This window comes from Pleurodeles waltl, chromosome 10 (assembly GCF_031143425.1).
Source record: "Pleurodeles waltl isolate 20211129_DDA chromosome 10, aPleWal1.hap1.20221129, whole genome shotgun sequence".
NCBI classification, from domain to species: Eukaryota; Metazoa; Chordata; class Amphibia; order Caudata; family Salamandridae; genus Pleurodeles; species Pleurodeles waltl.
Window position 1 is genome coordinate 342,661,527 of NC_090449.1, and position 27,075 is coordinate 342,688,601.

Consider the following 27,075-nt stretch of genomic DNA (forward strand, 5'->3'; position numbering starts at 1 on the left):
AATAAAACAAAAACTACGCTGGTACCCCAGTCAAGCTTCAACAGAAACTCCAGCGGATCCAGAACGCAGCCGCACGGCTCATCCTGAACCTCCCACGCCACAAACACATCTCCGCCCACCTCAGACTCCTTCACTGGCTACCCATCAGCAAAAGGATCATTTTCAAAATACTCATCCACTCGCACAAATCCCTCCAAAACACTGGACCAGTCTACCTCAACGAAAGAGTGAACTTCCACACACCCACTCGTCTCCTCCGATCGGCGGACCTCGCCCTCGCCACAGTCCCCTGCATCCTTCGCACCACCTCCAGAGCCAGATCCTTCTCCTACCTTGCCTCCAAGACCTGGAACTCCCTCCCCACCAACCTACACAAGACCCAAGACCTCCTGACCTTCAGAAAACACCTCAAGACATGGCTTTTCGAACAGTAATCGGCATCCCCTCCCCCTTTTCTCTCCTCCCCCCCCCCCCCCACAGCGCCTAGAGACCCTACCGGGTGAATAGCACACTTAATAAATGTTTTGATTGATTGAAGAAAGAGAAAAAAAATACATATTTTTCTTCTTTAATGATCACATGGGCAACAAAGATCATGCCCCTACGGGGCTCTAGTTTTTGGAAAAGTGGCATTATGAATTATTTTTTACAAAACAATATAATGTATAGATAGATGATCAGTATCACTTATCTCAACTGGTTTCAAGCTAAATAGGTTTTATATACACGTAACCAATATGATCCCATGCTGTGTCAATGTTTGATTATGCAGTTCTGATTTCAGTGTAAAGACTCTAATAAAACAAACAATAAAGATTTAAACTGACATTTACCTGAGTAGTTAGAAGTGTTTTAGGCAAGAGTGCTATTGTAAAGCTGCCCAAATGGAGGAGCCGCCCCTGGTAGGCACCAACAAAACACTTGAAATAAACCAATCTCAATTTGACACCTACAACAGGTGCTCACTCTGAAGGCAAATTCTGTGTGTGTTGATTAAAATATTTGAAATCCATGCGTGGGTGTTATTTCCTAAATCTAGACATGGTGCTAGAGTTTCAGGTCCCCATCTAAAATGTTTATTTGGCATATGTGACCTCAGCACCTCCCTTTGCATGCACCACAGCACGATGAAATTTTGGAGTATGTGGAATTAAGAATTACTTTTAACGTGAGAAGCTAATGTATAGATTATCAGTATTACATATATCAATAGGTTTTATCTTCACTTAACAAACAGGTCAATGTCCTAAATAATGTGTGTAGGCAGAGTCAAGTCTACAATTCTATAGTTCTAAATTCAGAAACCCTTCACTCAGTATGAATATACACTCTTACTGGTTATGGAATAGGCAAATCACTAAGCAAGAACGTGCATTCAGTAAAATTCCACTTTGCCTTTACCCTAAATAGGTATTGTGAACGAGAACAGCCTCTATATTCCCCCCCCTTCCTGAAAATAATAACAATAAACGCAATCCTTCTAACACATTCTTTAGATTGGTCTTGGTCAGGAATCCCACTGTCATTCCCAAGTGTCCCTACCTGTGTCCACACAGATGCTCATGTGCTTCATGCACTGATCTGGTCGCAGGAACTTAATGGCATCAGACATGTCCTTTCTGCTCTGTCTCTCTTGCTGCTCATGTTCTTTCTGACGCCCCTTCTCCAATCTTTTATTTTCCCGCTCCAGTCGCACCAACTCTTTTGCTTGCTTTATCTCCAACCTTTTGGTTTCTCTTCCCTGTTTTCGTGCCTCTGTCTGAACCATGCTGGACTCCAGCTCTTTTGGGCTCTGATTCTTTCTTACTTTTTTTGCTGGGCTGCTAAGAGACGGAGTAGGAAGAGGTTGAGCCAGAACAGGAGGTTCTCCTCCAAAGAACGAGCATTGCTGATTACCAATTGTGGTGTTGATTGCACAAGGGTTTGAATATGCTCCAGTGCTGATGTCCTCGATTACTGTCTCAATGTCACTTTCAGAATCAGAAATTTCCCAGGTGCAGGCCCTTCTAATGGAAGTCTCCTTCAAGGAGCTGCACATTGTTTTTGAACTGGCACTTGGAGAAATCCCATTTTCTTTGGATTCTTGTTCCATGACCTATTCAAAAATGTCCTTAGATCTACCCCACTAATTTATATATTAGACAAACAAAAATATTCCTGTGACATTCCGAGTTTCTTATTACTGGAAAAACGGTTTTATTATCCTGGTCTCAGCTAATACATAAGCATCCACCTATAGCTATGCAGCTATAATATGGCATAATTTTCTAGAATCAGTAAGATAAGTTAGTTTACAATGCTTTTTTTCAAAATCTATCACTAATTTCATATACAGTTGCTAGAAAAAATACACATTACAGTGATCACTATGTAAGATATAGGGTTATAAAGTGTAGGTTTGGGAAAAGAAATTAGAAATAAGAGGCACTTACAAGCAACTTCCATTTTGAAATACTAGAGATTGTATTTTACCACTGAATCATAGTCAAGCCAAGTCTATTGAAAAGCAGGCTCACTGAGAGAGAGAGAAAAAACTCCATGGAAGATACGCCTCTCACTTACTGCCACTGAAAATGGGCCAGTCTAAAAAAGTACGTTTGGGCCCAAAAAGGAGACTCGAGATTTCACCACCGGTGAGGCCTGAGAAGTTACAAACAGGGGTGCCTGGCGTAAACTTCAAGATCCCCTGAAAGCACTAGTGTGTAGTGCATTCTCGTGCACATGAACAGTGCAATTCTGACAGATTTAATAGTGTGTCCCAAATGTTGGGGGCAAATAACACCATTTGATATTTTGTCCCCTGCACTAGACTGTTAAGGTCGAAAACATAATTCCCTTTTCCAAAAACATGGATGTTGCATTTTACCACCACATCAAAAAGAAACAAGGTGACTTTTAAGAATGAAGTTTAAATTTTGAGATTTTCTAGTGATGCTCCTCATCTATCATACAAATAAAAGGTTTAATGTGTTCATGACCTAATTATTCTAAGTATCTGTTTTTCCGGGTGAACAAAGTAGTTTGATGTCTACGCTCCTGGCTCAGGCAGTGTCACTTCAATTCAACCAACAACAAAAAAAACACACTTCCGTTGATTTCCACCCTTTCCGCTCTCTATGCAAACTGCAGCCTCCTCCTATTCCGTTGTCCCGAGTTCGTGTTGCTCGCTTCTCTGCATCGAATCCCAGTGTCCACGTTTCCTCTGCAATCGAGGAAAACGTATTTGAAACTCAAAAACAGGGGGGGTTTGTATACCATTATACGTCATGAGAAATAGTTCTCTAAAAGTAAGGGATGCCGTAGGCTCAGTTTCCCCATTCCAAGATGGCTACTCGGTTCGTGTTTTGAAGGTGCTATATTATTTGACAAAGTGCAAAACTACTAAACTGTGGCAGAAAAACGTGTGCTTCCAGGCGGGAAATAAAGTGGACATACTAGTAAATTATATTTTATTATCCGTGATGTTTCACTTGGGAGAACAAGTCCTTAGCGACCTAGAGCCTCCGTTTCACAGTCGGTCTATACGCGGATGCACTGTCCCTAATGACCTTACAATGGCTGCTCCCACTAACAGCATGCTTTTCAACCCATAGGCGGAGGTCCCTTGGTCGTGCAGCCCTTCAGCAATAGGTCCGTATGGAACGTCCCTACCATTACATACGACGTTGTCCTGTGTCGGATCATAGTAAAATCTATACATCGGGTTATTTAGTGTAAGCTTCAGCGCGACCGTCAACGCCCATCTTCAGGCTTATCCTAGTATTTACTGATCGTGCCTCCGTGCACTTTTCGCTTTAGCGATGGCTCGGAAGAAGCGCTTGCGGCTGATTGCCGAGATGGCTCGCAAGGTTCGCGAATATCGGGCTCTTAAGAATCGGCCGCGTGATTCGCAGCGCTATGCCTTGGATTACCAAACCATGACCCGACCCTTCACTGGGAAACGGCTACCCGTGCTGGCTTGGGAGGACGTTCGCAACGAGAGCCGCCTTTTCTCCCTGCTGAGCGGTCTGCGGCACTTCGGCATTGGGCGGATGGTGACCCGCAAGTCGTGGCTGCAGAGCAGCGAAGACCCTTGCTACTGGACCATCACGAAGGTGAAGGTGGACTACACTGCCGAGGTGAGTACGTTCAAATGCACTTACCGCAGTTGCTCGGTGATCTGCCTTAAGCGTACGCCTTTGTTTATTTTTTACAGCACTGCTTGCTTTTGACACCTCTCAAGTTCTGAAAATCAGTAAGGGTGAGATATAAAGTGAGAGCTTATTTAGAGCACATTTGAAGACATTCCAGTAAGTGATGTCTCGCAGTCTTTGACATCAAAGATAACACAATAAGTGGCATTGGTAAACTTACTTATACAAACATGTAAAATAAATAAAACTATAGTTCATTGTAATAAAATAATCTCGTGACTTTTAGAGCTATTGGAGCAGCATTTTGATGTCTCTAAGGTTGCTTCGTACATTATATGTGAAAAGGAGGAGAGGAACTGTTAACGCGTCCGTCTATGTTAATTTATACACATCAGGACTCGTTTTAGGCCGATGAACCGTAAGACGAGATAACTGATCAATATGTCAATAACATTGTCAACATATATCACCACAATAGATTTCACTTTAGACATCAATAAACCTTCGGCGCAACCATGACCTTTCTGTCATGAATAACCACACCTTAATGGAGTTTTGTGAATTTTATTCCCTATTGATTACAGTCTAATAGCAAATGTATTAATCTCAAAACCAAGAAGCAAAAGAGCATAATCACAAGGTGGCAACTATGATAAGTTTTCGACAATGCAAAGATCAGAAACATAAGATAATTATATGAAGATAAGCCAATCAAAATACATAGAACCTACTAAAGGTCTTGGTTCAGCATAGCACTACGTCAGTCACGTCCGTCAAGATGAACACCTCATCTAACCACTAATTAGCATTAGCATGTTGGGCTTCATGCAAAACAATTTAGAACATCAATTTGGAAAACGTCTAACTAAGGTCTCTAATAAAAAAAACACAGCAGTTGGTACCTAGAAAGAAAAGGCAAAATAAATGAATTTCCATTAGCAACAGTATAATTACCCTCCTCGGAATAGGTCAGCATACAGGATCAGTCTTCGTCTTCAGGACATCAGTTAGATCACCGTCAGTCTATCTAAGTTAAGGGCAAGGGACACTTCCCTCATAAGGAAGAAAGTGTAATGGGGCAGTCTATGGGTGAGGATGGTTTTGTCTAAGTCTCAAATCGCCAAATAGAGTGACAGAGTTTCTGGATGCAATCGATATTGTTCCCTACCTAATGCTCTTTGTCTCTTGTGTCATGAGTTTTTAATCCCTTTTTCGAAATACATTCCCCCAAAATTCTATTGGACAGTCACTATACCCCACTATCTGTAACCTATCAAATTATACATTAAGTAATGCATCTGTCATTTTGTGATAATTCTCTACACTTTAATTGGTCTTCATAATTGACGTATTTCGTAGGTGGCATATCCGGGGTTACTTCATTTTCTGGCACACACTTCGGGTCAAGATTTCTCTTCTCCGCGATTTAATGTCCGTGAAAGTGTCCATGTTTGTTGCGAAGTCCATAATTTTTATACTAAAAGCTGCTAGCATGCAGATGAGAAAAATTTGCATTGTTGCAAATAAGTGAAGAAAGAACAATTGCTGGGTCATGGCCTTTTGCAAGTCAGCACACTGGAGAAACAGAAAAATACGCTTTAATATGAGAGCTACACATCTAGTTTTCGACTCACGCTAACTTAAGATGTATGAATTTTAATAGAATGCAGTTTTTATACGTGTTAATGTTTTCAGTTAGGCATAATACAAACAATTATTTCTTACAGTCGACATTAGTTTATGCATGTGAAAAATTCTCCACGTTTAAATACGTTTCAATGAATAATATTATTAATGCAGCATTGTTAAATATAAGCATTTCACATCTAGAATAGGTAATGTTTAAACTACGCTCTCTCACCCCGATTTCTGCCTTTCAAACAAATTCCTCTTCTATTCCAGCATCGTTTTTAGAGCTCTCTTAAACAATGAGACCGACTGGTCTCACACAAAGTGTTTTTTTTTTAGGTTGAGCGTAAGCGTTCGACCCCGTTTATACTTTTACTATACTTATTATTGCTTGAAGCAATTTAATTTGTTGGTTGCAATGTCCTTTAAAAATTCTTGCTTGCTATTGGTCAGTTCTACCTTTTTCTCCCTTCTTTTTCTGTTTCAGAGCAGTGACCAACTACTGTATTATTCTACTTTGGTTTCTTTGTCTGTTGCGGTGACAAACTATTTTGTCATTTCTTTGGGGCTCTCCTTTCACTATGGGTGTTTTAGGCTAGTCGCTGCCAGTGTTATATTGCAGCATTCCGTTCCTCCCATGTCCCTGGCTTTATTCCAGTGCTGTCCTTGTTTTACCTCTGGCTCCTAAAATAAGCTTATTTTACCAAAGAAACACCTGGTCGTTTAGCTTACTGCTCACGAAAGCCACAATATGTCCATTCTAGTAGAATGTAGCTAAACCTAGAAGCAATGATATGAAACTTGCTTAGCCTCACATCTCATTGCAGAGAGCCTCTCTCTCCAGGGCCCCTCCCTGCCAACACTCACAACATCACACACAGGGCATTGCTTATCTCCTTTTATGGGGGCCATACTTTTTCTCAGGCTGCTCTGCTCCTTGAGATGCCAGGCAAGAATGCTTGCAAGACTTTGCATACTGCTAAAATAAAAAGAAAATACTTTTCCAGCCTTATTTTTCAATTTCTGTTCAGACGTTTACACAACGCGAGGTAGTTCAATCATCTTCTCGTCTCTTCTCAAGGGCGATGTCATTAGCCGCAGGTAACCACTAAAACATGGCAAGAAAAGACAAAATCACGAGGCAGGGTTGACCAATTTATGTGGCAAGAAAAGTCCAGTTCTGAATTTACAATGTCAATAGCTCTAACTCAATAAAATGCGAGACCTGTTCTACTGCAAATGCTTGTTTTGTTTTGCTAAGGAAAGGTTTGTTAACTCTGAAGTTTCTCTTAGTCTCTTTAGCTTCTTTTGGAGGCAAAGCCCCTAGTGGTAGCTCTGATTATTTAAAAGTAAGATAATCTTCAGTATCAAGTTGTTTTGCTCAGTACCTCACCCGACTTGCTTTGTAAACTACTGTGTTTCATCTTGCTCTTTTTAAAGTGGGATAAGCTTCCTCTGGCTGAGTTCTGTAACAAAAATGGTATCAGCCCTTCTTTAGTTTTACTGTCATTAGGAAAGATTCATAGAGCCTTTACAGTAAGACAGGTATATCAAGATCTATAGGTCAGGAGAAATAATTATGTTTTAAGAATTCCCCAAATTTGTTATGCCACCTCCTTTCTTGTGCATTCAAAGTGGCATCATTAACTACCAATTATCTTCATTACTCCAAGTTTTAGCCTTCCCTTGCACAGTCCTTTCATAAAGAGGGAACATGCTCCAGAATAAGACATTAATGATTGCTGTCATTTAAAAATACAATTATTTACCATATTTTAAATCTTTTAGTCTGTCTCCCATATCCTTATGCATGTGGCTTCTATTCCCTCACACCCGCCCCCCCTTCCATGTTGCTTCTTTTACCTACCACCTCCCTATTCTACACCATTGCACTTTACTCTGCACAATTTTACACCACTCTGCTCTGCACCACTTTATGCCTCTGCACTTCAAGCCATTCTACTGTACTCTGCACCACTCTACTCATCCCAGTTGACTCCTTGTCACTGTACTCTATACCACTGCATTTGATGAAAATGCCACTTTATGCCTCTGCATCACTCTACTCTAGGCTACTGCATTCTACACTACTGCATTCTACTCTGCACCACTCTACTCTAGGCTACTGCACTCTATTCCACTGCATTCTACGCTATTGAAGTCTGATATTGTACTCTGCACCACTGTAGTTTATGCCACCGCACTCTACTACACTCTGCTCTGCACTGTGCACTCAACACCACATCACTGTACTCTAGGCCATTGTACTACACCACGCCACTTTACTCTGCACTACCCTACAACACTGTACTCTTCTTTGCACCACTCAAGTCTACATCACTGCACTTAGTCACTTCGCTCTGCACCGCTGTACTCTGCACCACTCTACTCAGCTGCACTCTATGCCACTGCACTCTTTGCCACTACTCAGTGCAACTTTATACCACTACCTTATGCCGCTCTATTTTCTACCACCGTAATCTGGGCCACTGCACTCTACGCCACTCTACTCTGCACAACTCTGCTGTAGCCACTGCACTTTACTCTGCACCACTGCACTCTATGTGACTGTATTCTATACTGCTCTACACCACTCTACGCAACTGCTCTCTACATCTCTATACTCTTTTCTGCACCACTCTACTCTACTGTACGGCATTTAACTCTACACCACAACACTCTGCACCATTCTATTCGACTGCACTCTATGCCACTGTACACTACCTCACTCTTTACCACTGACCTCTACGCCACTCTACACCACTGTACTCCACTGCACTTGATCCTAGTGCATAATGGGCCACTCCACGCTATGCCACTCCACTCTGTGCTACGCCACACTACTCCACACAGTGCCACTCTACCCCACTTCACACAATGCCGTTCTACTCCGCTCCACACCCACCACTCGACATCACTCCAATCGGCACCATTTAGTCTACCTCACTAAACTCTAATCCATTCTATTTCACTTCGCTCTATGCTACTCCACTCTACTCCACTCTACTCCACTCTACTCCACTCTACTCCACTCTACTCTACTCTACTCTTTGCTGCTGTAAAGCATGGCTAAGAAACATTGGCAAAGCCAGTAGTTCTTGCATAGACAAAACCTATTGCCAGTACATGTTTCGGAAGCTATGCACAGAGCACAGCTACCGCAGTATTGTTCACCATTTTAGTGGGTCAAGTATGTTCTGTGCTGGCAAGTAAACTGTAAAGAAAAATCTAGCTCTATTGTAAACCTCTGTGTGTGTGCGTACTCTTGTCCATTGGGTTATCGAGAGTGTACTTTGCCACTTGGCATCTTAATTGTCCTCTCTGGGCATTTAGTGTAGGTGTACATTTAGTTGCTACTCGTGAACAGAGCAGAATAGGTTCTTTGCCCCCCTAAACCATAATAACAAGCATTTGAGCCCCTTATGTTGCATCCAAGGTTACTTGAAAGTATGTGTTTTCAAGAGCACCAAAGTAGCAGTCGACTCCCAAAGCACAATTATGGCCCTCCCCTTAAGGCAGTATCTCCCATTTTCTTCAGGGGTATAAACACACTTAAGCTGCACATGTATTGTACTACTGTTTTAAGGACAGTTTTCGTGGACCTTCCAGCGTTGCTCCCTTGCCTGCTTTGCCTGTGTACCAAAAGACAGACCTTTTGATCCCAGACATTGAAAACATTCTCAAGGAGGCCCAGTCTGGGAGTGTGGCTGGTGCGTTTGACAACCCACTGGTCACGGACTTGGTTGGTTCCCCTTTGGTCTTAGACCCTATGAAGGTGCCATGCAAGTTTCTCCAAAAACACAATCTCTCCTTCCCGTCAGGGCAGATAATTCGATCTACACCATCAGCCATGGTAAGGTCCATCTTAGAAAGAAATACCAAATGTTTCACCAGGGATAAGGTTCTTTTGCCTGACCATAGTCCGGGGCTTTTGTGAAGGCCATATATTCAGTGCAAACATTGGTAGGACGAGTCTCTGTTGGGGAAGATGCATTCACCAGCAACTACCTCCTACTTGTGGTGGCAAATATGAAAATATAACTAGTTTACCTAAGGCACCTTTCAATCTTCTACTTGTTATGTGTTTCAAGAAAATCGGAGCAGTTTGTCACAGGGCTTGCTGGAGGCGGAGTGACCTGCTGGAAGTTCCAGGCCTCCTAGTTACATTTGAGTTGGTCGGGTGGTTATGACCAGCTAGTTTAATCAGAGGTGACCCTGTCAGAGAAGGCACATGATGCGGTTGGTCCCTTGGTGAGTACGTACCGTGCATCATACTTTGGTAATTGAAGTGCCTCCATGCATTCCTTGCTGCATTATGTTCCTGCCACTTCAGAGGGACGTAAATAGGAATGGAGAGAGCTCTAATTTGACAGTGTCAACAGGGCCGGCCTTTAGCATGGGCTAGCTGGGCCCAGGCAGAGGGTGCTGATATTCCTGGGGGCGCAAAGATCTGGCTCCATGCATATCATTCATCACTCACCCTCTCAAATTGCTCCTGCAATTCAGCCCACATCGTGTTCAATAAAACTTTTTTTCCTGTAAATGCTACAAGCACCCCTTTAAAATCCTTTTGCCCTCCAATCTCCGTAACACTCGCTTCCAATCCAAGGAAGAAGCTGAGCTGAGGGTGATTCAGTTGAAAATGGAGAAGCCCTAAATACAATTCTCCCCAGGCTCCACTCACTGCAAGTTGTATTTAGTAACAACAGCAAGGAAGAAAATATTGGAGAGGACAGTAGACAGACTGACAGCAAGGTCTCAGTTGGAGCTGCTGAACCTCTATAATACTAAATTCTAAATATTGTTTTATAAACAAGAAGCATCTCACGTATTTGTGGTTACATTGTTACAAATACAAAACCACTTTGTTACTCAATTTTTGGTATTTTATAACGTTTATTTAGGAAGAGGATTATGGCATTGGAACTGGAGAACCAGTTTCGAGTCCCAGTGTTAGCTCAGCATCTCGTGATTCTGAGACTATGACCCTTACTTAAATTGAAACTGACCTTGTGTAATGTAACTGGTGCTCATGTAAAGGGCCTAGTTTACGCTATATAAACACGTTCTAAAAAATGTACTACTGTTTCTCTTTGAATTCTAGTACTTTCAGTTTTCTTTCTTCTAACCCTAAATATGAGACTACAAGTACCAGAATGCAAAGGTGAAGAAGATTATGGTCTGCTCTTTGTGTATCTTAGGACACAGACTACAACTAGGATGAAAAGCGGGTATTAAAAGGTGCCAAATTTGGTTCTGCCCTGGGCGTTAGCCATGCAAAGGCCGACCTGGAGTGTCAGATATCATTTTTGGGGTCGAGGCTGCGAGAGGCTGCGAGAGCCTGCTCCACCGAGACTCCGTTGTTATCTAAAAATGGCTTGGAGCCCGCCCATTCTTTACTATTTGTTGGCTTGCGTGGCTCTCTTCTCTAAAGCCTCAGAATTCATCACTGCAGGACAAGCATCATTTCCATTCCCGTCTGTGGAGAAGGAGCCAAGCACTGATTGATTCAATTTAATCAGTGCTTGTCTGCTGCTCCCATCGTGATTGAGGTACTTCTTTTTAATTTCTAGAGACTGCAAACAGAAGAAAAGTAGCTGGCAAAAACAATCCCAGCGGGACAAAGTTGCAAAGTTTTATTTTCTATATTTAACTTTTTTCGATTACTTTGCCAAGCCTTCATTTCTCACTTTGAACTCATGTTTTGTTTTTCCTCATGGGTGCTGTTCTCAACAGATGAAGTTCATCTAGTTATAAATATTGCAAAGTGACATTTTCTTTCTTCTGTGTAATTTTCATAATTATACATCAACAGAATTGTGTTGCACACCCCAATCTCTACCCCACTCCAATCCTCCCCAATCCAAACCAGTCCAGCCCACACCAATCCCAAAAAAAATCAGCCCCACCCCAATCCAAAACAATCTGTCCCACTCTAATTTGCCCCACTCCATTCCAGAACAATCTACTCCCACTCCGATCTGCCCCACTCCAGTCTACCCCACTGCAATCCACAAGAATCTGCCCCACACCAGTCTATAACAATCTGCTCCTATCCAAAACAATCTCCCCCCTCCAGTCTACCCCACTTTATTCTAAAACAATCTACTCCTCTGCAAACCAAAACAATCTGCCCCACTACGTCTGCCCCATTACAATCTGCCCCGCTCCAATCCCACCCGAGCTGCCCGCTCCAATCCCAAACAATCTGCCCCGCTCCAATCCCAAACAATCTGCCCCGCTCCAATCCCAAACAATCTGCCCCACTCCAATCCAGAACAAGCTGCCTCACGCAATCCAAAGCAAGATGACCCACTCCAGGCTGCACCACACCAATCCAAAACAATCTGCACCAATTCAAAACAATTTGCCCCACTCCAATCCAAAATAATCTGCCCCACTCCAATCCAAAACAATCTGCACCAATCCAAAGCAATCTGCCCCACTCCAGTTTTTCCCACTGCAATCCAAAACAATCTACCCCAACCCAGTCATCCCCACTGCAATCCAAACAATCTGCCCCACTCCAATCCAAAACAATCTGCACCACTCAAATCTGCCTCACTCCAATCTAAACCTGTCTACCCCACTCCAGTCTTCCCCTCTGCAATCCAAAACAATCTTCCCCACTACAATTCAAAATAACCTGCCCTACTCCAGTCCAAAACAATCTTCACCACTCCAATCTAAATCAATTTGGCCCACTCCAATCCAAAACATTCTGCCCCACTGTAATCTAAAGTATTCTGCACCACTCCAATCCAAAACAATCTGCCCGCTTCAGTCTGCCCCACTCCAAGCCAATCTGCCTTGCTCCAGTGTACCCCCACTCCAATCTACCCCACTCCAATCCAAAACAAATTGCCCCATACCAATCCAAAACAATGTGCCCCACTGCAATGCAGAACAATCTACCCTATTCCAGTCTGCCTCACTCCAATCCAGAGCAGTATGCCCTACTGTAATCTGCCACACCCCAATCCCAAAGAATCTGCCCCACTGAAGTCTGCCTCACTTCAGTCCAAAACAATGTGCCTCACTCCGATCCAAAACAGTCAGCCCCATTCCAATCTGTCCCACTCCAATCCAAAACAATCTGTCCCACTCCCGTCTGCCCCACTCCAATCCCAAACAATCTGCCCCACTCAAATCCCAAACAATCTGTCCCAGGCCAGTCTTTAACAATCTACCTCATCCCAATCCAAAACAACCTGCCCCACTCCAAATAGCCCCACTCTAGTCTTGCTCACTTCATTTCAAAGCAAACTGCCCCACTCCCAACCCAAACAGTCTGCACCACACCAATCTGCCCCACCACAATCCAGAACAATCTGCACCACTCCAGTCTGCCCCACTCCAATCCAAAACAATCTTCCCCACTCCAGTTTAAAAAAACAGCACCACTCCAGTCCAAAACAATCTGCCCCACTCCAATCCAAAACAATCCACCCACTCCAACCTAAAACATTCTGTCTTACTCAAATCTGCCCCACTTGAATCTAAAACAATCTACCCCAACCCAATCTGTTCCACTGCAATCCAAAACATTCTACTCCAGTCTGCCCCACTCCAGTCTGCCCCACTCCAGTCTGCCCCACTCCAGTCTGCCCCACTCCAGTCTGCCCCACTCCAGTCTGCCCCACTCCAGTCTGCCCCACTCCAGTCTGCCCCACTCCAATCGCCCCACTCAAATGCAATCCACCTCACCCCAATCCAAACCACCCCATTTCACCCCACTCCAATCCACCACCTTCTCTCCCACTCCAGTCCCCCCACACCAATCAAATACACCCAAATCTAGTCTACCCCCTTCATTAAAATCCACCTCACACCAATCCAGTCCACCCTACACCAGTCTAACCCACTCCAGTCCAGTCCTATCCAATCCATTCCACCCCATGCCAAACCAATCCAGTGCACTGCAACTCAATCTACCCCACCCCACCCCAGTTCACCCACCCAACTCTAATCCATCCCACTCCAATCCACTTCACACCAGTACTATCCAGTCCACTCCAATCCACCCCTCCAAACCACCTTCATCCACCCAACTCCATCCATCTCACTCAGGTCCATCCACCCCAAGCCAATTCACCCCACTCAAGTCCAATCCACTCCAAAAATCCATCCCACCCCAGTACAAGCCACACCACTTCAATGCATGCCTTCCAATCCACCCCACTCTGCTCCAAAACCAGTCCACCCCACGCCCTCAGTGCAATCCACACCAAAAACAAGCTGCCTCTATCTAATTCACCCCACTCCTTCCACTTCACCTCTGTCCAATCCAATACACCCCACTGAGATTCAATCCACTCCACTCCAGTCCACCCCACTTCAATCCAATCTAGCCCAGTCCACCCCACCCCAGTTCACCACTCAGATCCACCCGACCACCATTCAGTCCACCCCTACCAAAACCACCCCATTCCAATCAGCCCTATTCAGTGTACTCCACTCCAACCCACCCCACCCCAGTCCACTCCACTCCTGTCCAATCCACCACACTCTAATCCACCCCACTTTAGCCGAATCCACCACACTCCAATCCAGTAAATCCAATCTACTCCACTCCAATCAAATCCACCCACTCCAGTTCAGGATAATCAACCCCATTCCACCTCATCCCACATCAAACCACCTCATTCCAATCCACCCCAATTCAATCCACCTCATCCCAGTCCTATTACTCAAATTCAACCTCCCACCCCAGTCCAATCTAATCTACCTCACTCCAGTTCACCGCAACCCAATTCACCTCACCACACTCCAATGCACCCCATCCAGTCCTGCTACTCCACTCCAATCCAACCTACTCTACTCAAATCCAATCCACCAGACTCTCAATCCACTCCAACTCGCGCTATCCTATCCCACTCCACTGTACATCACTGCACTCTGACACACTCTGACACCGAACCACTGAGCTCTACTCCCTGCTACCCAACTCTACTCCCTTTACTCCACTCTATGAAACTCTTCTCCGACAAATCTGCTCTACAATACTACTCCTCTGTGACATTGCACATCACTAACTTTTAGCCATGCTAAACAGCAGCCATACTGGTGTACAACATGGCTGTTTGAAAAGGGGTCTTTGGTTGGCAGTCAGGTTACCCCCTGTCCAAGCAAGTACCCTCCCTTTAGTCAGGATAAAAGAGAATCACCCTCAGCTAACCCCGCTCACCCCATTGGTAGCTTGGCACGAGCAGACAGGCTTAATGTCAGAGTGCTAGGTGTAAAGTTTTTGTACCAAAGAGACAGTAATTCAATGAAAACACTACAAAATGACACCAAACCGGTTTAGAAAAATAGAAAATATTTATCTGAACAAAACAAGACCAAAACGACAAAAATCCACAATACACAAGTCATGTTAGCAATTTAAAACCAAAAAGTCTTCATGTAAATTTAAACACACTGCTAACACTGTTAGCGTGGAAATGTACCTGGGTGCGTCAAAAATAACCCTGCATGAGCAAGTGTGCATAAAAAAGGGCTTGCAATGCATCAATATCACTCACGAGCGAGACCGTGCATCGTTTCTCCTTCAGTTGAGTTGGAATGCGTTCTTTCTTCTCTCCGCAGGAGAGCGATGCGTTGATTCGAACCACACTCTCGGGTCCGGGCAGGCCTTGCGTCGTTTTTACACGCCCAACGATGTTTACGTCAGAAATCCTGCTGCACAATGATCCGAAAACCACGCAGCTCGGGTTGCGATCTCACCAGCCTCTGTCAGCGATGCCGCGCGTCGTTTCTCCAGCCGCTTGCATCGATCTTTCAGCCGCGTTGCAAGTGAGCGTCGATTTTCAGCCGCGAAGCCGGCAATGCGTTGATTTTTCAGCCACAGATCGGAGTTGCGTCAATCTTTTCCCTGCACAGAAGTCGGTGCGTGGATTTCTCATTCTTGGCCTGCCACCTTCTCCTTTCAGGGTCCTAGGAACTGGATGGGCACCACTTGGCAGAGTAGGAGTCTCAGCAGAGGCTCCAGGTGCTGGCAGAGAAAATTCTTTGCTGTCCCTGAGACTTCAATAACAGGAGGCAATCTCTCAATCAAGCCCTTGGAGAGTTCTTCACAAGAAGGAAGGCAACACAAAGTCCAGTCTTTATCCTCTAGCACAGGCAGAAGCAGCAACTGCAGGATAGCTCCATAAATCACAGTCACAAGCAGGGCAGCTCTTCTTCCTCAGCTCTTCAGCTCTTCTCCAGGCAGAGGTTTCTCTTGGTTTCCAGAAGTGTTCTAACGTCTGTGGTTTTGGGTGCTCTTCTTATACCCATTTTGCCTTTTGAAGTAGGCTTACTTCAAAGAAAAGTCTCTCTTGTTCGTGAAATCCTGCCTTGCCCAGGCCATGCCCCAGACACACACCATGGTGTTGGAGACTGCATTGTGTGAGGTCAGGCACAGCCCTTTCAGGTGTGAGTGACCACTCCTCCCCTCCCTCCCAGCACAGATGGCCCATCTGGAAATTCAAACTACACCCCAGCTCTGTTTGTGTCAATGTTTAGTGAGAGGTGAAACCAGCCCAACTGTCAAACTGGCCCAGACAGCGAATCCACAAACAGGCAGAGTCACAGAAATGGTTTAAGCAAGAAAATGCTCACTTACTAAAAGATGTATTTTTAAATTGTGAGCTCAGAGACCCCAAACTCCACGTCTGTCTGCTCTTAAAGGGAATCTACACTTTAATCACATTTAAAGGTAGCCCCCATGTTAACCTATGAGAGGGACAGGCCTTGCAACAGTGAAAAACGAATTTAGCAATATTTCACTGTCGGGGCATATAAAACACATTACTATATGTCCTACCTTAACCATACACTGCACCCTGCCCTAGGGGCTACCTAGGGCCTACCTTAGGGGTGGCTTACATGTAAGAAAAGGGAAGGTTTAATGCTTGGCAAGTGGGTACACTTGCCAAGTCGAATTTACAGTTTAAAGCTGCACACACAGACACTTCAGTGGCAGGTCTGAGCCATGTTTACAGAGCTACTAGTGTGGGTGGCACAACCAGTGCTGCAGGCCCACTAGTAGCATTTGATTTACAGGCCCTAGGCACCTCTAGTTCACTGTACTAGGGACTTGCCAGTAAATCAAATATGCCAATCCTGGATGAACCAATTACATATGCATTTTGAATAGGAGCACTTCCACTTCATCCCTGGATAGCAGTGGTAAAGTGCCCAGAGTAACAAAAACAGTAAAGTCAGAGTCCAGCACACATCAACAACCTGGGAAACAGAGGCAAAAAGTTAAGGGAGACCACGCCAAGGATGAAAAGTTTAACAATGGCAAAAACACATTGCCAAGCCAGTAGCTCTTGTTAGGTCTGCGGTTGTCGAAAGACCTCTCTAGCAAACCATACCAAAAACCTAAAGTGGAGTTTGTGACCCATCTAAGAGTTAGTCTTACCCTACTTGCATGCTGAATTGATAGACATGCTAGACAGTAGGGATTAGAGATTAGAAGACAGTTTTGAGGGGAGTAGAAGAACAGGCTCTGCGAAGTTGTAGGCAATTCTCAGGCGTGCCGGGTAAAGCAACATGTAGGTAATTATGAGTTCTCATAAGCGTTGTTTTGCTGCCGTGAAGGATTGTTGGTGGTTGTTGTACCATTTTCGTATAGTCTGGTAATATCATTATGTGGTGTGCTTCGTATATGATTTTGTCTTGGCTACAAGCATATTTAAGGATAACGTCTCGGTCCATGTAGTTGAGTATTTTAACAATAACTGGACATGTTTCCTTGAAAGTGTTTCCTTAAAAGGGCCCTGTGGGCGCTCTCAACCACAAACATGGCAATTGATTATGGTGGGACAATGGAGCGGCGCCAGGTGATGAGGAATTGGATACCCTGGTCTCAGCTTCAGTGATTCGCGCAACCGCCTTCATGAGGTCCTGGCGCAGTAGGGTGACATCCAAACCAACTGTGCCTATCTTGGCATCCAGCATGTCCCTGGATTGTGTGATGAATGCCAGCAGCTCTGCTTTATTTGGTTCACCACTTCCTGATCCACTTGTCAGGCGTCGCAGCAGCAATGTTGGCATATTTGTCTATGGTACTCTGTTCGGACATCGCTGGAGGTGGCTTGTCTTTGGTCATTGTGGGTGGCCGATTCGTCCGGACCAATGCCATATTGGTCTTCGCCACCGTAAGTGCAACCCGCCAGAGCTCCCATTGGTAGATGTCAGGAGCGCACAAGCAGTCGGCGGAATTACAGCCCGTGAGAGTGGGTGGCCCACTCAACGAGGACCAACGCCAGATGTATGGCTCCTGGCAGTTGCCCCTACCCCATCACAAGCTGCACCAGGACCTAGCCTGACCGCTTCTGCAACAAGGGGGGGGTGACTTTCCACATGACTCCGTAACTGAGTCCCATGCAGGATGTGTCTATAATGTACCTCAGTTGGTGCAAGGGCTAAGGCGCACAAGCAGTGCGTTGTCAGAATTGCGGAGAATGGTTGGAGGCTTATCGTACCTTGGGTGTCCATCGTGCCCTCTGCTGAATGTCTGTATATGTTGCTTCCTGGGCACCCGCCGTCAGTACCTCCATCAGGCAGTTCCAGTAGCGATGTATGATGTGGCTGTTCCTCGAAGCTGCATTAGTCATCCCTGGGGCAGTGTGGTATGGTATGGGGTTCTAACGCCATCCAGCCCTCCGAGTCAGAGAGGCCGCGGCACCAGCCCTCCAAGTGCCAGCCGCACAGCCCCAGCAGATCCGCGTCAGGCCGTGTTCACGCAGGGAGCCCACCAGGAGCACCACCGTGCTGGCCGGCAGTGCGCTGCAGGCCCCAGGTGACCAGCCCGGTCAGTGCAGCAGCAGCAGCCGGCTCCAGCAGCCACTTCCCCCCACGAGTGCACGCCACACATACTGCATGCCACCCAAAGGCAGTGGGGGGCCAACCACAGTCCCATTCTCCTCTGCCGCGGGCACCATCAGGTTCTGACTGCAGCCGCGGCCTGTTGCCAAAGGTCTCCCAGCTGCTCGCTAGCTCCTGCACTAGCCCGCAGCCTCGCCACATTGCACAGCCCGTCCATAGATGCCGTGTGGGCCTCCGCTGCCCCCATCACCGGCGCCACCCTGTGTCTTCGCCCTTTTCTGGAGCTGGAGCTATGATCTTTGTCCCACAAGGTTGTTGTTGGGTTTCTGGCTGTCATTGTGGTCGTGGGATGTGTGGATGTTACAGTGTGGAAAGAATTATGTTGGATATGGATATGACTGGGGGGAGCCTGCTTACTGGGTGTCCTCCATGATCCAGTCGTTTTCTTTTAGTTCTAAAATGAGCTGTTAAAAAAGGGCATTGAATACTCTCTCATAACCATGCATTGTATGGGCAGCTTTTTTTTTTCTTTTTACATGAAGTACTATGTAAATAAAGAAATAACTTTCTGTTCCTCCCCTTCACCAGCAGGAAATGGGATGTCTCTATTGGAGAAAGAGAGCGAGCAGAAATGGTAAACTATCCCCCTGTACAAATACCTTTGAGTGTCCTCAGTGGTACGAAGATACCATTGTATTTAAAATTTACCTTTCAACTCTGGACTAAATTAGATGCTAAATCATGTGTCTCTATGGCATTCTAAAAATGTGCGTGCAGTATGTGCACTACTATCCAGCAATTTCTATCCAGAGACAATGTGTCAGTGTTGGCAGTGCCAACTGTTGCCTACATTGTGGAGAACAGAATGTCCTACATTTTTTTCTCAGTTGCAGTTCAGTGCACAGTCATATTTTATGTGTCATGGTATGAAATGCATTCTATCATTGTATATTTCAGTTTATGTTCACAATTCTAATCTGCGTTATAGTGGTTCTCAAATGTATCTCATGGCCGTTCGTAGAAGGTCAGCTGAGATGATGAACTGTCAGCTAGCGCCAGAGATCCCTTCCTAATTGAAAGTTTTGTTAAACAGCACTGTCTTCAACACTATTCTGAAATTATACTGTTCCTCCATATTTCGATTATGCTGAGGAAGTTGTCCTTCGCTCCAAGGCATACTAGCGGTCACCTGCCCAATGGAAGTTTCTTAAATTGGGGTTCTTCCTGCTTGTTGCGAAGTCTAGAAATGAGTGTTCTTGCTTGGACCACATAAAGGACTCCCCCAAGGTTACGTATGTGTCAACTCAAGACCATATTTTAAAAAAGAAGAAAAATCAAATGTTCCAGCCATGTAAATGTTAGTGGGAAAGACATCCACAGCCACTGCTGTAGGAAATATATATTTAATCCATTTATGACCAGCTGGTACTACCTCATCCATCCCGAGATTTCACAGAGGTAGTTGTGTGCAAGGTCTTGCCCTCCTCAGCTTTCCAGCTGCATCTGGTGTTTCACCATGTCGCAGACACCTTACAAGCCCACTAAAATGTTTATTACCATGGTATTTTGCCCATAGTAGCTTATTGCAGATGATCACAGCTTGGCTCCATGTGCTGAGTGAAATCCATAATGGGTATCATCAATAAGTAGTTCAAATCTTCTTGACAATGTTCCTTACATTACCGGTAACACAAGATAAGCAATTAGCAGCATTCCCCCACTATTTGTCAGTGCATGACATTTATGCCCCCTCTTATGTTCTCCCCATAACGACCTAAGGTGTGGGGAGAGATACACATCAGTTTGTGGTTTCTTAGTAGCTTGCAATACAACTTAAACTATAAACTGAAGTAAGCAGTCTCGCACCATGTGTTTGAAATCAGCATCTGGGGTGTGACATTTTGGGCAATGCCTAGTTTCCCCTCCGTAGATCACCTGGAGTCTGTGTGGGGTGAGGTATGTAATGTGGAGATAGTTGAACTGTATGTATTTTAACCTAGTGTGTTGCGTGAAATGTGTCGAGGGTGCGCAAGAATTTTGTCCAATTCCAGTATATCATGCCCCAGCATCCCTTCCCATCTGGCTTTGAGTGCAGTAATGGACAATCGCGTCATGACAGTCAGCACCTTATATATCCACGTCACCTCTCTCGTGGAGGTGCCTGCAGTTAACATTGTGTGCAGTACAATGTGTTGTGGGGGTTCCTCTCGCCAAGATCCCCATAGGTCTTGAAATGCGCACACTAGTGCCTTATAGAGCAAACATTGGCCAGGTGGGAGTTGCAATTTATCAGTCAGGTTGGCCAATGGTATCAGTGTCCCCATTTCAAAGCAATATCCTGTTGTTGTCACCCCTGCCTCCGTCTATTCCCTTAATTGGTTTTCGGTGAAATAGCACACCGGTCTCCTGTGTTGTAGCCCCACCATACAGCAATGCTTCTGTGTACATCGGGACTCCCCGCGTTCGTCCCGTTCCCCCACGCCATCCATGTATGGTCACCTGCATCAACACTCTCAGCCGATGCAGCTGAGTCTCATGACGCGGTAGTTTAGCAAGAAGTATGTTCCGCTAGTCCCAACCGACATCGCCCGACGCCCGGGACATCTTGTTTGGGGTCAAGGGCAACAAGATTTTATGTTTACTTTGTCCTTGGGACAAGTAGGCCCAACCCTCTGCAGCACAAACCCTTTGGCTGCCTGTTTACAGAGAGTGGAACTCTCTGCAGTTGAGGTAATGTGTTTCCAAAAGATAATGCTGTTCGAACTTGTATTTATGGTTCATTATTTGAAAACCTTCATTATTAGGGTGAGTGCTGTAAATAAATGTTTTAAGGTCACACTTCACTACTGACGTTGGTTCCAGTACAAAAAAAAAAAAAAACGTGTATACACATGTTTGAAAAGTTTAGGCTATGAGGCTAAGTATAATGCTCCCAGAATGCTCTCCGATTATATGCAAATGAAGTGTCATTTAGTAAAATGTTTTGATGCATGCTAGTATTTCCCAAAAATATTTCTAATGGAAAATCAGTGTAACCATTTTCAACACGATTATGGGAAGCATAAAAATAAACAATCACTGACAAAGCCAACTGATCTGACATATTTTTATAAGTCTTTTAGTTTCATCAATGCGTGTCTTGTTTTGACATGGCTTTTGTAACACTTTATTGTTGTGGGAGCTACCAGGCCCTCAACATTGTAACAAACACTGGCAAAAAAAAACAAAAACGTTTTTGAACTCTAAAAGCACATGTTGCCACCAGTGGCATAACAAAGGCCCCGCAGCCGCCCTCCAGGGGGCCCCTTCAGCACAGCACCTGCCCTGAGTGAGTCTGGAGAGGGGGCTCCTCCATGTTCTTTGCAAAGGGGCACCCTCCAGTTTCGTTACGTGACTGATTGCCACTGTAGTTCCTGACACTGAACAAAACTACTTTGTGTGCCAATATGCTCCTTGTGGAAGAGAAGAATGCGATCACTCACAGTAAAGCCAGCCGAAAGAGAGAGAAATAGAAGTTTAATAAAAACAAAATGTCTTTGTTAACACCAGACCTAATTAGGGACCAAGACCCACATGTAGGTAGCTTTTTGCATGTCGCAAACAGCGACTTTCGCTGTTTGCGACGTGCAAAAAGCACATTGCGATGCACAAACCCAGTTTTGCGATTCGGTAACCTGGTTACCGAATCGCAAAACGGGTTTGCGACTCGCAATTAGGAAGGGGTGTTCCCTTCCTAATTGCGACTCGCAGTGCAACGTAGGATTGTTTTGCGAATGCGGGCGCAAACCAATCGCAGTTTGCACCCATTTCAAATGGGTGCTAACACTTTCACAAAAGGGAAGGGGTCCCCCTGGGACCCCTTCCCCATTGTGAATGTCACTGTAAACATTTTTTCAGAGCAGGCAGTGGTCCTGCGGACCACTGCCTGCTCTGAAAAAATGAAACGAAAACGTTTCATTTTTCGTTTTTGTAATGCATCTCGTTTTCCTTTAAGGAAAACGGGCTGCATTACAAAAAACTGCTTTATTGAAAAGCAGTCACAGACATGGTGGTCTGCTGTCTCCAGCAGGCCACCATCCCTGTGAGGCCGCCATTCGCAAGGGGGTCGCAAATTGCGACCCACCTCATGATTATTCATGAGGTGTGCATTTGCGAAGCCCTTGCGAATCACAGATGGTGTCAGATACACCATCCTACATTCGGATTTGCGACTCGCAATTTGCGGGTCACAAATCTGAACCTACCTACATGTGGCCCCAAATTCTTAAAGAAAGTCACAGAAGTGCACCCATGGTATATGTCGTACCCCTATAAAATATTTGTGAACTGTATTTTAGCATGGGTAAATACGCATGTGTAGATTTGCTCATGTGAAAATCTATTGAGCATTTGCAAGTTCATTTTCCCTCCAGCCACTTTCTTCCCAACCCTGGAAGAAGTTCTAATCCTGCCATTGTCAGGAGTAAATGTCCACCCTTTCTTATTATGGGAAAATATTAGAGAGAAGCTGGTGAAAATCTTTAAAACATGCAGGTTAGTAGGTTTGCAGACTCAAAGGCATTCCAGCCCTGGAACTATTGCTTACTGCTTCCTCCAGCCCCAGTATGCAGATCTGCAGAAAGGTGGAAAAATAAGGAAATTGCTACAGTAGGGATTGAAACTGCAAGTATTCAAGCCCTACTATGGTAGTAGCCCTGGCATAATCAGAGAGGCTATTATCAGAGCTCTTACATAATGAGATTGCTGCTATAATTTGGCCCCACACTACATGGCACCAAAGGGACAAGTAGATCTTTTTACAGGACAAGTAGATTTGAGAAGCAACCTGTCCCGTGGACAAGTAGATATTTTAATAAATTCCACACCCCTGATTGTAGATGACCAGCCTGATAATACGACTCAAAGTCCGGCACTCCCAATCCCCCCAAATCCACTGGCCATTGTAAGATATGCAGTGAGACTCTGTGCCTATTCCTGTTCCAGATGCAGACTCTGAGCAGGCTGTTGAGTTGCTTGAACCTCTCCCCTGATAGTTTCACCAGGGTACTCGCAAAATAATATAAGTAGTGCACTCTTAATGCAGTCCAGAAGCGGAATCTTAACTGCACATTCCTTGGCCTTCAACATTACGGATATTTTTTAAGTGGGTCTGAAATTCAGCAGATCTTTAGGAGATAGACAGTACTTCTTCAGTAGGGACTACTACATGCTTTAGGGCTTGGGCCTTTGTACTCTTTGAGAGGTTGTTTAACAAGCCTGGATGTCATTGGACCTATATTTGTTGTTGGGGCCCTTTATGAGTGATGCTCTGCAAAGGGCCAGAGTGGAAGGTGATCTTCGAAGGGAGAATGGACTTTGTGCAGTTCGGTTTAAGTCTTTACCTTAATTAGTTGTCTGCAAAAGGGAAACTGAGAAGAAGTGACCAATATAGTGTGTCCTGCTGCAGCACAAGTGGCTAGACCCATGGTCTGGTATCCATCCAGTTGGGGACCTTTAGTGTGGATAAGTGAATACAGTGCACGTGTGATAAGGCTTGTTTGCCTACCCAACACAAACAATTTTTAATGCCTCTAGTATTTATCACCTAAGCAATCCCCTCCAATTTAAACAGTTGAAGCACTCTGACTTTGCTGGAGAGGCTAGTTGTTCTAATAAATATAGTTATTTGGTAAAATCACCATTTTGGCCTGGAAGGTGGTAAAAGATTGGGTCTTAAGGGAAGTACAGTACTCCTTTTATGACCCACCATGTGCTTTCTACCACCAATTTGCTACAGTATATTGCACCTAGAGCAATTATAGCCAACACTCTTCCTCAGCTTTCTCCTCAAATTTTAAAACTAAGCGTGTAGTTTTCATGAGAAATTCACTGGGCAGTCCGTTGTGCAAGTCACTGAACCACATTTCAGCAAAACCAAGAAATGTGTTTCATATTCATCAAAGAGATCCACTAACGGCAGATTGTATTAGACATCTGGAATTCACTAATACTCCAATCTTCCTTATGTTCTGGCCTTCCTCTAAGTATAGAATGGTCTGTTATTGACCCCAAAATAAAATGATAGATGGAGTGTTGAAACTTTCCACCCCCAGTCACAGATCTGGGTTTAATCCATCGTTATTTTGCTTGCCACGTCACTCCAGTTTGGACCCTGCTATATGCAAATCAGTCTTGACCCTGCCAGCGTCCTCTATGCTTTCCGTAGGTCCATAGTTGGGCCTCTCTAGCTCTCTTGTAGAACCAGGGTACATTGCCATAAGACAGGATGAATTTAGCTTTATAAGATCATCTGCAGAGTCCCCCAAGGGTCCTCCCTCAGCACCACATTCTTCAACATCTACATGATCCCCCTAGCCAACATCCTCCGAGCACACAGAATCACTATCCTCTCCTACGCAGATGACACCCAACTCATCCTCTCCCTCACCCGCAACCCCACCACTGCCAAAACCAACCTACATGCTGCTCTCCTCGACACTGCCAACTGGATGACTACTAACCACCTCAAGCTTAACTCCAACAAAACCGAGATCATCATCTTCGGCCCCAACAAAACCACATGGGACAACTCCTGGTGGCCCACCGCCCTACGCCCCGCACCCACCCCCGCAAACCAAGCACGCAACCTCGGCATCATCCTAGACCCCTCCCTCTCCATGACACTGCAAATCAATGCCCCAACCTCCTCCTGCTTCCACACACTCTGCACTCTAAAAAAAAATCCTTCAAATGGATTCCCTCAGAGACCAGGAAGACAGTCACCCATGCACTCATCAACAGCAGACTAGACTACGGTAACGCCCTCTACGCCGGCACCACACTCAAACTCCAGAGAATCCAGAACACAGCCGCACGCCTCGTCCTTGGCCTCCCTTGCCACAAACATATCTCACCGCACCTCAAATCCCTTCACTGGCTCCCCAAAGACAAGAGAATCACATTCAAGATCCTCATCCACGCTCACAAATCCCTCCACAACACCGGCCCAACCTACCTCAACGGAAGTGAACTTCCAGACTCCCACATGCAACCTCCGATCAGCCAACCTCGCCCTAGCCACAATCCCCCACATCCAATGCACCACCACAGGAGGCAGGTCCTTCTCCTACCTCGCCCCCAAAACCTAGAACTCCCTCCCCACCAACCTTTGCAAAACCAAAGACATCCTGCTCTTCAGAAAGAGCCTTAAGACATGGCTGTTCGAACAGTGACCCTCCCTGCCCCCCCTCCCCCTCTTTTTTCTATTTCTCCCCCCCCCCCCCAGTTCCTTGAGACCCTCACGGGTGAGTAGCGCACTCTACAAATTTTTTTGATTGATTGATTGAATATCTGACATTCGACCACCTGCCAAAGTGCTTATACATTGATTACTGGCCTTTTTCTCTTTAAAAGCTATTTACCAGTTTCCCTCTACCTTGTTTCTTCAATTTTCCAGTACATCTTAAGTGATGTGGAATGGCTCTCCTTACCTACTGCTCCATCACAGTCATAATACTGTGGGAGTCCATGATAGGGTGCAGATTAATTAAGATGTTTGTTGACGATTATATTTATTTCCCATTACAAAGCTGCAGATGTTTGGTCTGCTTTTTCGGCAGGCTGCCATTGGGATTTCTTTTAATGACTCTTCCTTATGCAGTTGGTTGCCAGTGTTTCCAGATCAAATAAGGAAAGACAACTGCAGTGCCTAAGTCTGATAATGAAAGATATTTCCTTACCGCTCCACCTTGGGGGATGTGGGAATTTTACGTTTGGCTGGTAGGTGATCTCTTTTTCATTCCCATATCGGGAATTTAAGTTAGCAAAATCTCTTTTTTCAATATTTAAAAAAATATATATATTTTTTAATCAGGTCTACTAATCTAAGGCCCATATTTATACTTTTTTAGTGCCGCATTTGCGTCATTTTTTTACACAAAAGCGGCGCAGACTTACAAAATACAATTGTATTTTGTAAGTTTGCGCCGCTTTTGCGTCAGAATGCGGCGCAAATGCGGCACTAAAAAAAGTATAAATATGGGCATTAGTCCGTCCATGTGGGCAGAGTCTCACGCAGGATGCATCAAAAAATGTGTTGGATACTGTTTGGCTGCATTGGCACTGTGCAACTATATTCATAGGGGCATCCTATTAAAAGAGTTACAGATGGTGATTTGATTTACCTTTGCGCTAGTCTAGTGTTTTGAGAGGCTTGCTAGAACTTGGGGTTTAAACCCACTTTAGGAATTATGTTTTCACAGATCTTTAAAAAAAAAAAAAAAAAGAAACAACGAAGTCTCCCAAAACGTTACAATGGATTCCTGCTAGCAGCCGCGGCATGTACGCTTGAGCTCAAGACTCATGCAGCTAGACACTGATTTTAATGACGTCCTTAATGTATGCCTGAGTTCACAAGGCCTTAACATAGAGATGTCATGCAACATATATTCAATACATTTCATGTAGATCAGTAGTTGCAGTGATATTTGCTGTTGCCAGCAGGTTGATTGATGCA

General features: G+C 44.9%; 2 protein-coding genes across 2 annotated transcripts in view; one reads left to right on the plus strand and one right to left on the minus strand.

Annotated features, from left to right (window-relative positions):
* EME2 (essential meiotic structure-specific endonuclease subunit 2) overlaps positions 1-3,140 on the minus strand; it is a 186,819-nt gene extending 183,679 nt beyond the window's left edge. Inside the window, exon 1 of the mRNA XM_069210563.1 lies at positions 1,543-3,140. Coding sequence (XP_069066664.1) covers positions 1,543-2,092 — 550 coding nt within the window. The 5' untranslated portion in view covers positions 2,093-3,140. The remainder of the gene's footprint in view (positions 1-1,542) is intronic.
* A 660-nt stretch (positions 3,141-3,800) lies between these two features.
* MRPS34 (mitochondrial ribosomal protein S34) overlaps positions 3,801-27,075 on the plus strand; it is a 41,197-nt gene continuing 17,922 nt past the window's right edge. Inside the window, exon 1 of the mRNA XM_069210564.1 lies at positions 3,801-4,118. Within this exon, the coding sequence (XP_069066665.1) occupies positions 3,801-4,118 (318 nt within the window). The remainder of the gene's footprint in view (positions 4,119-27,075) is intronic.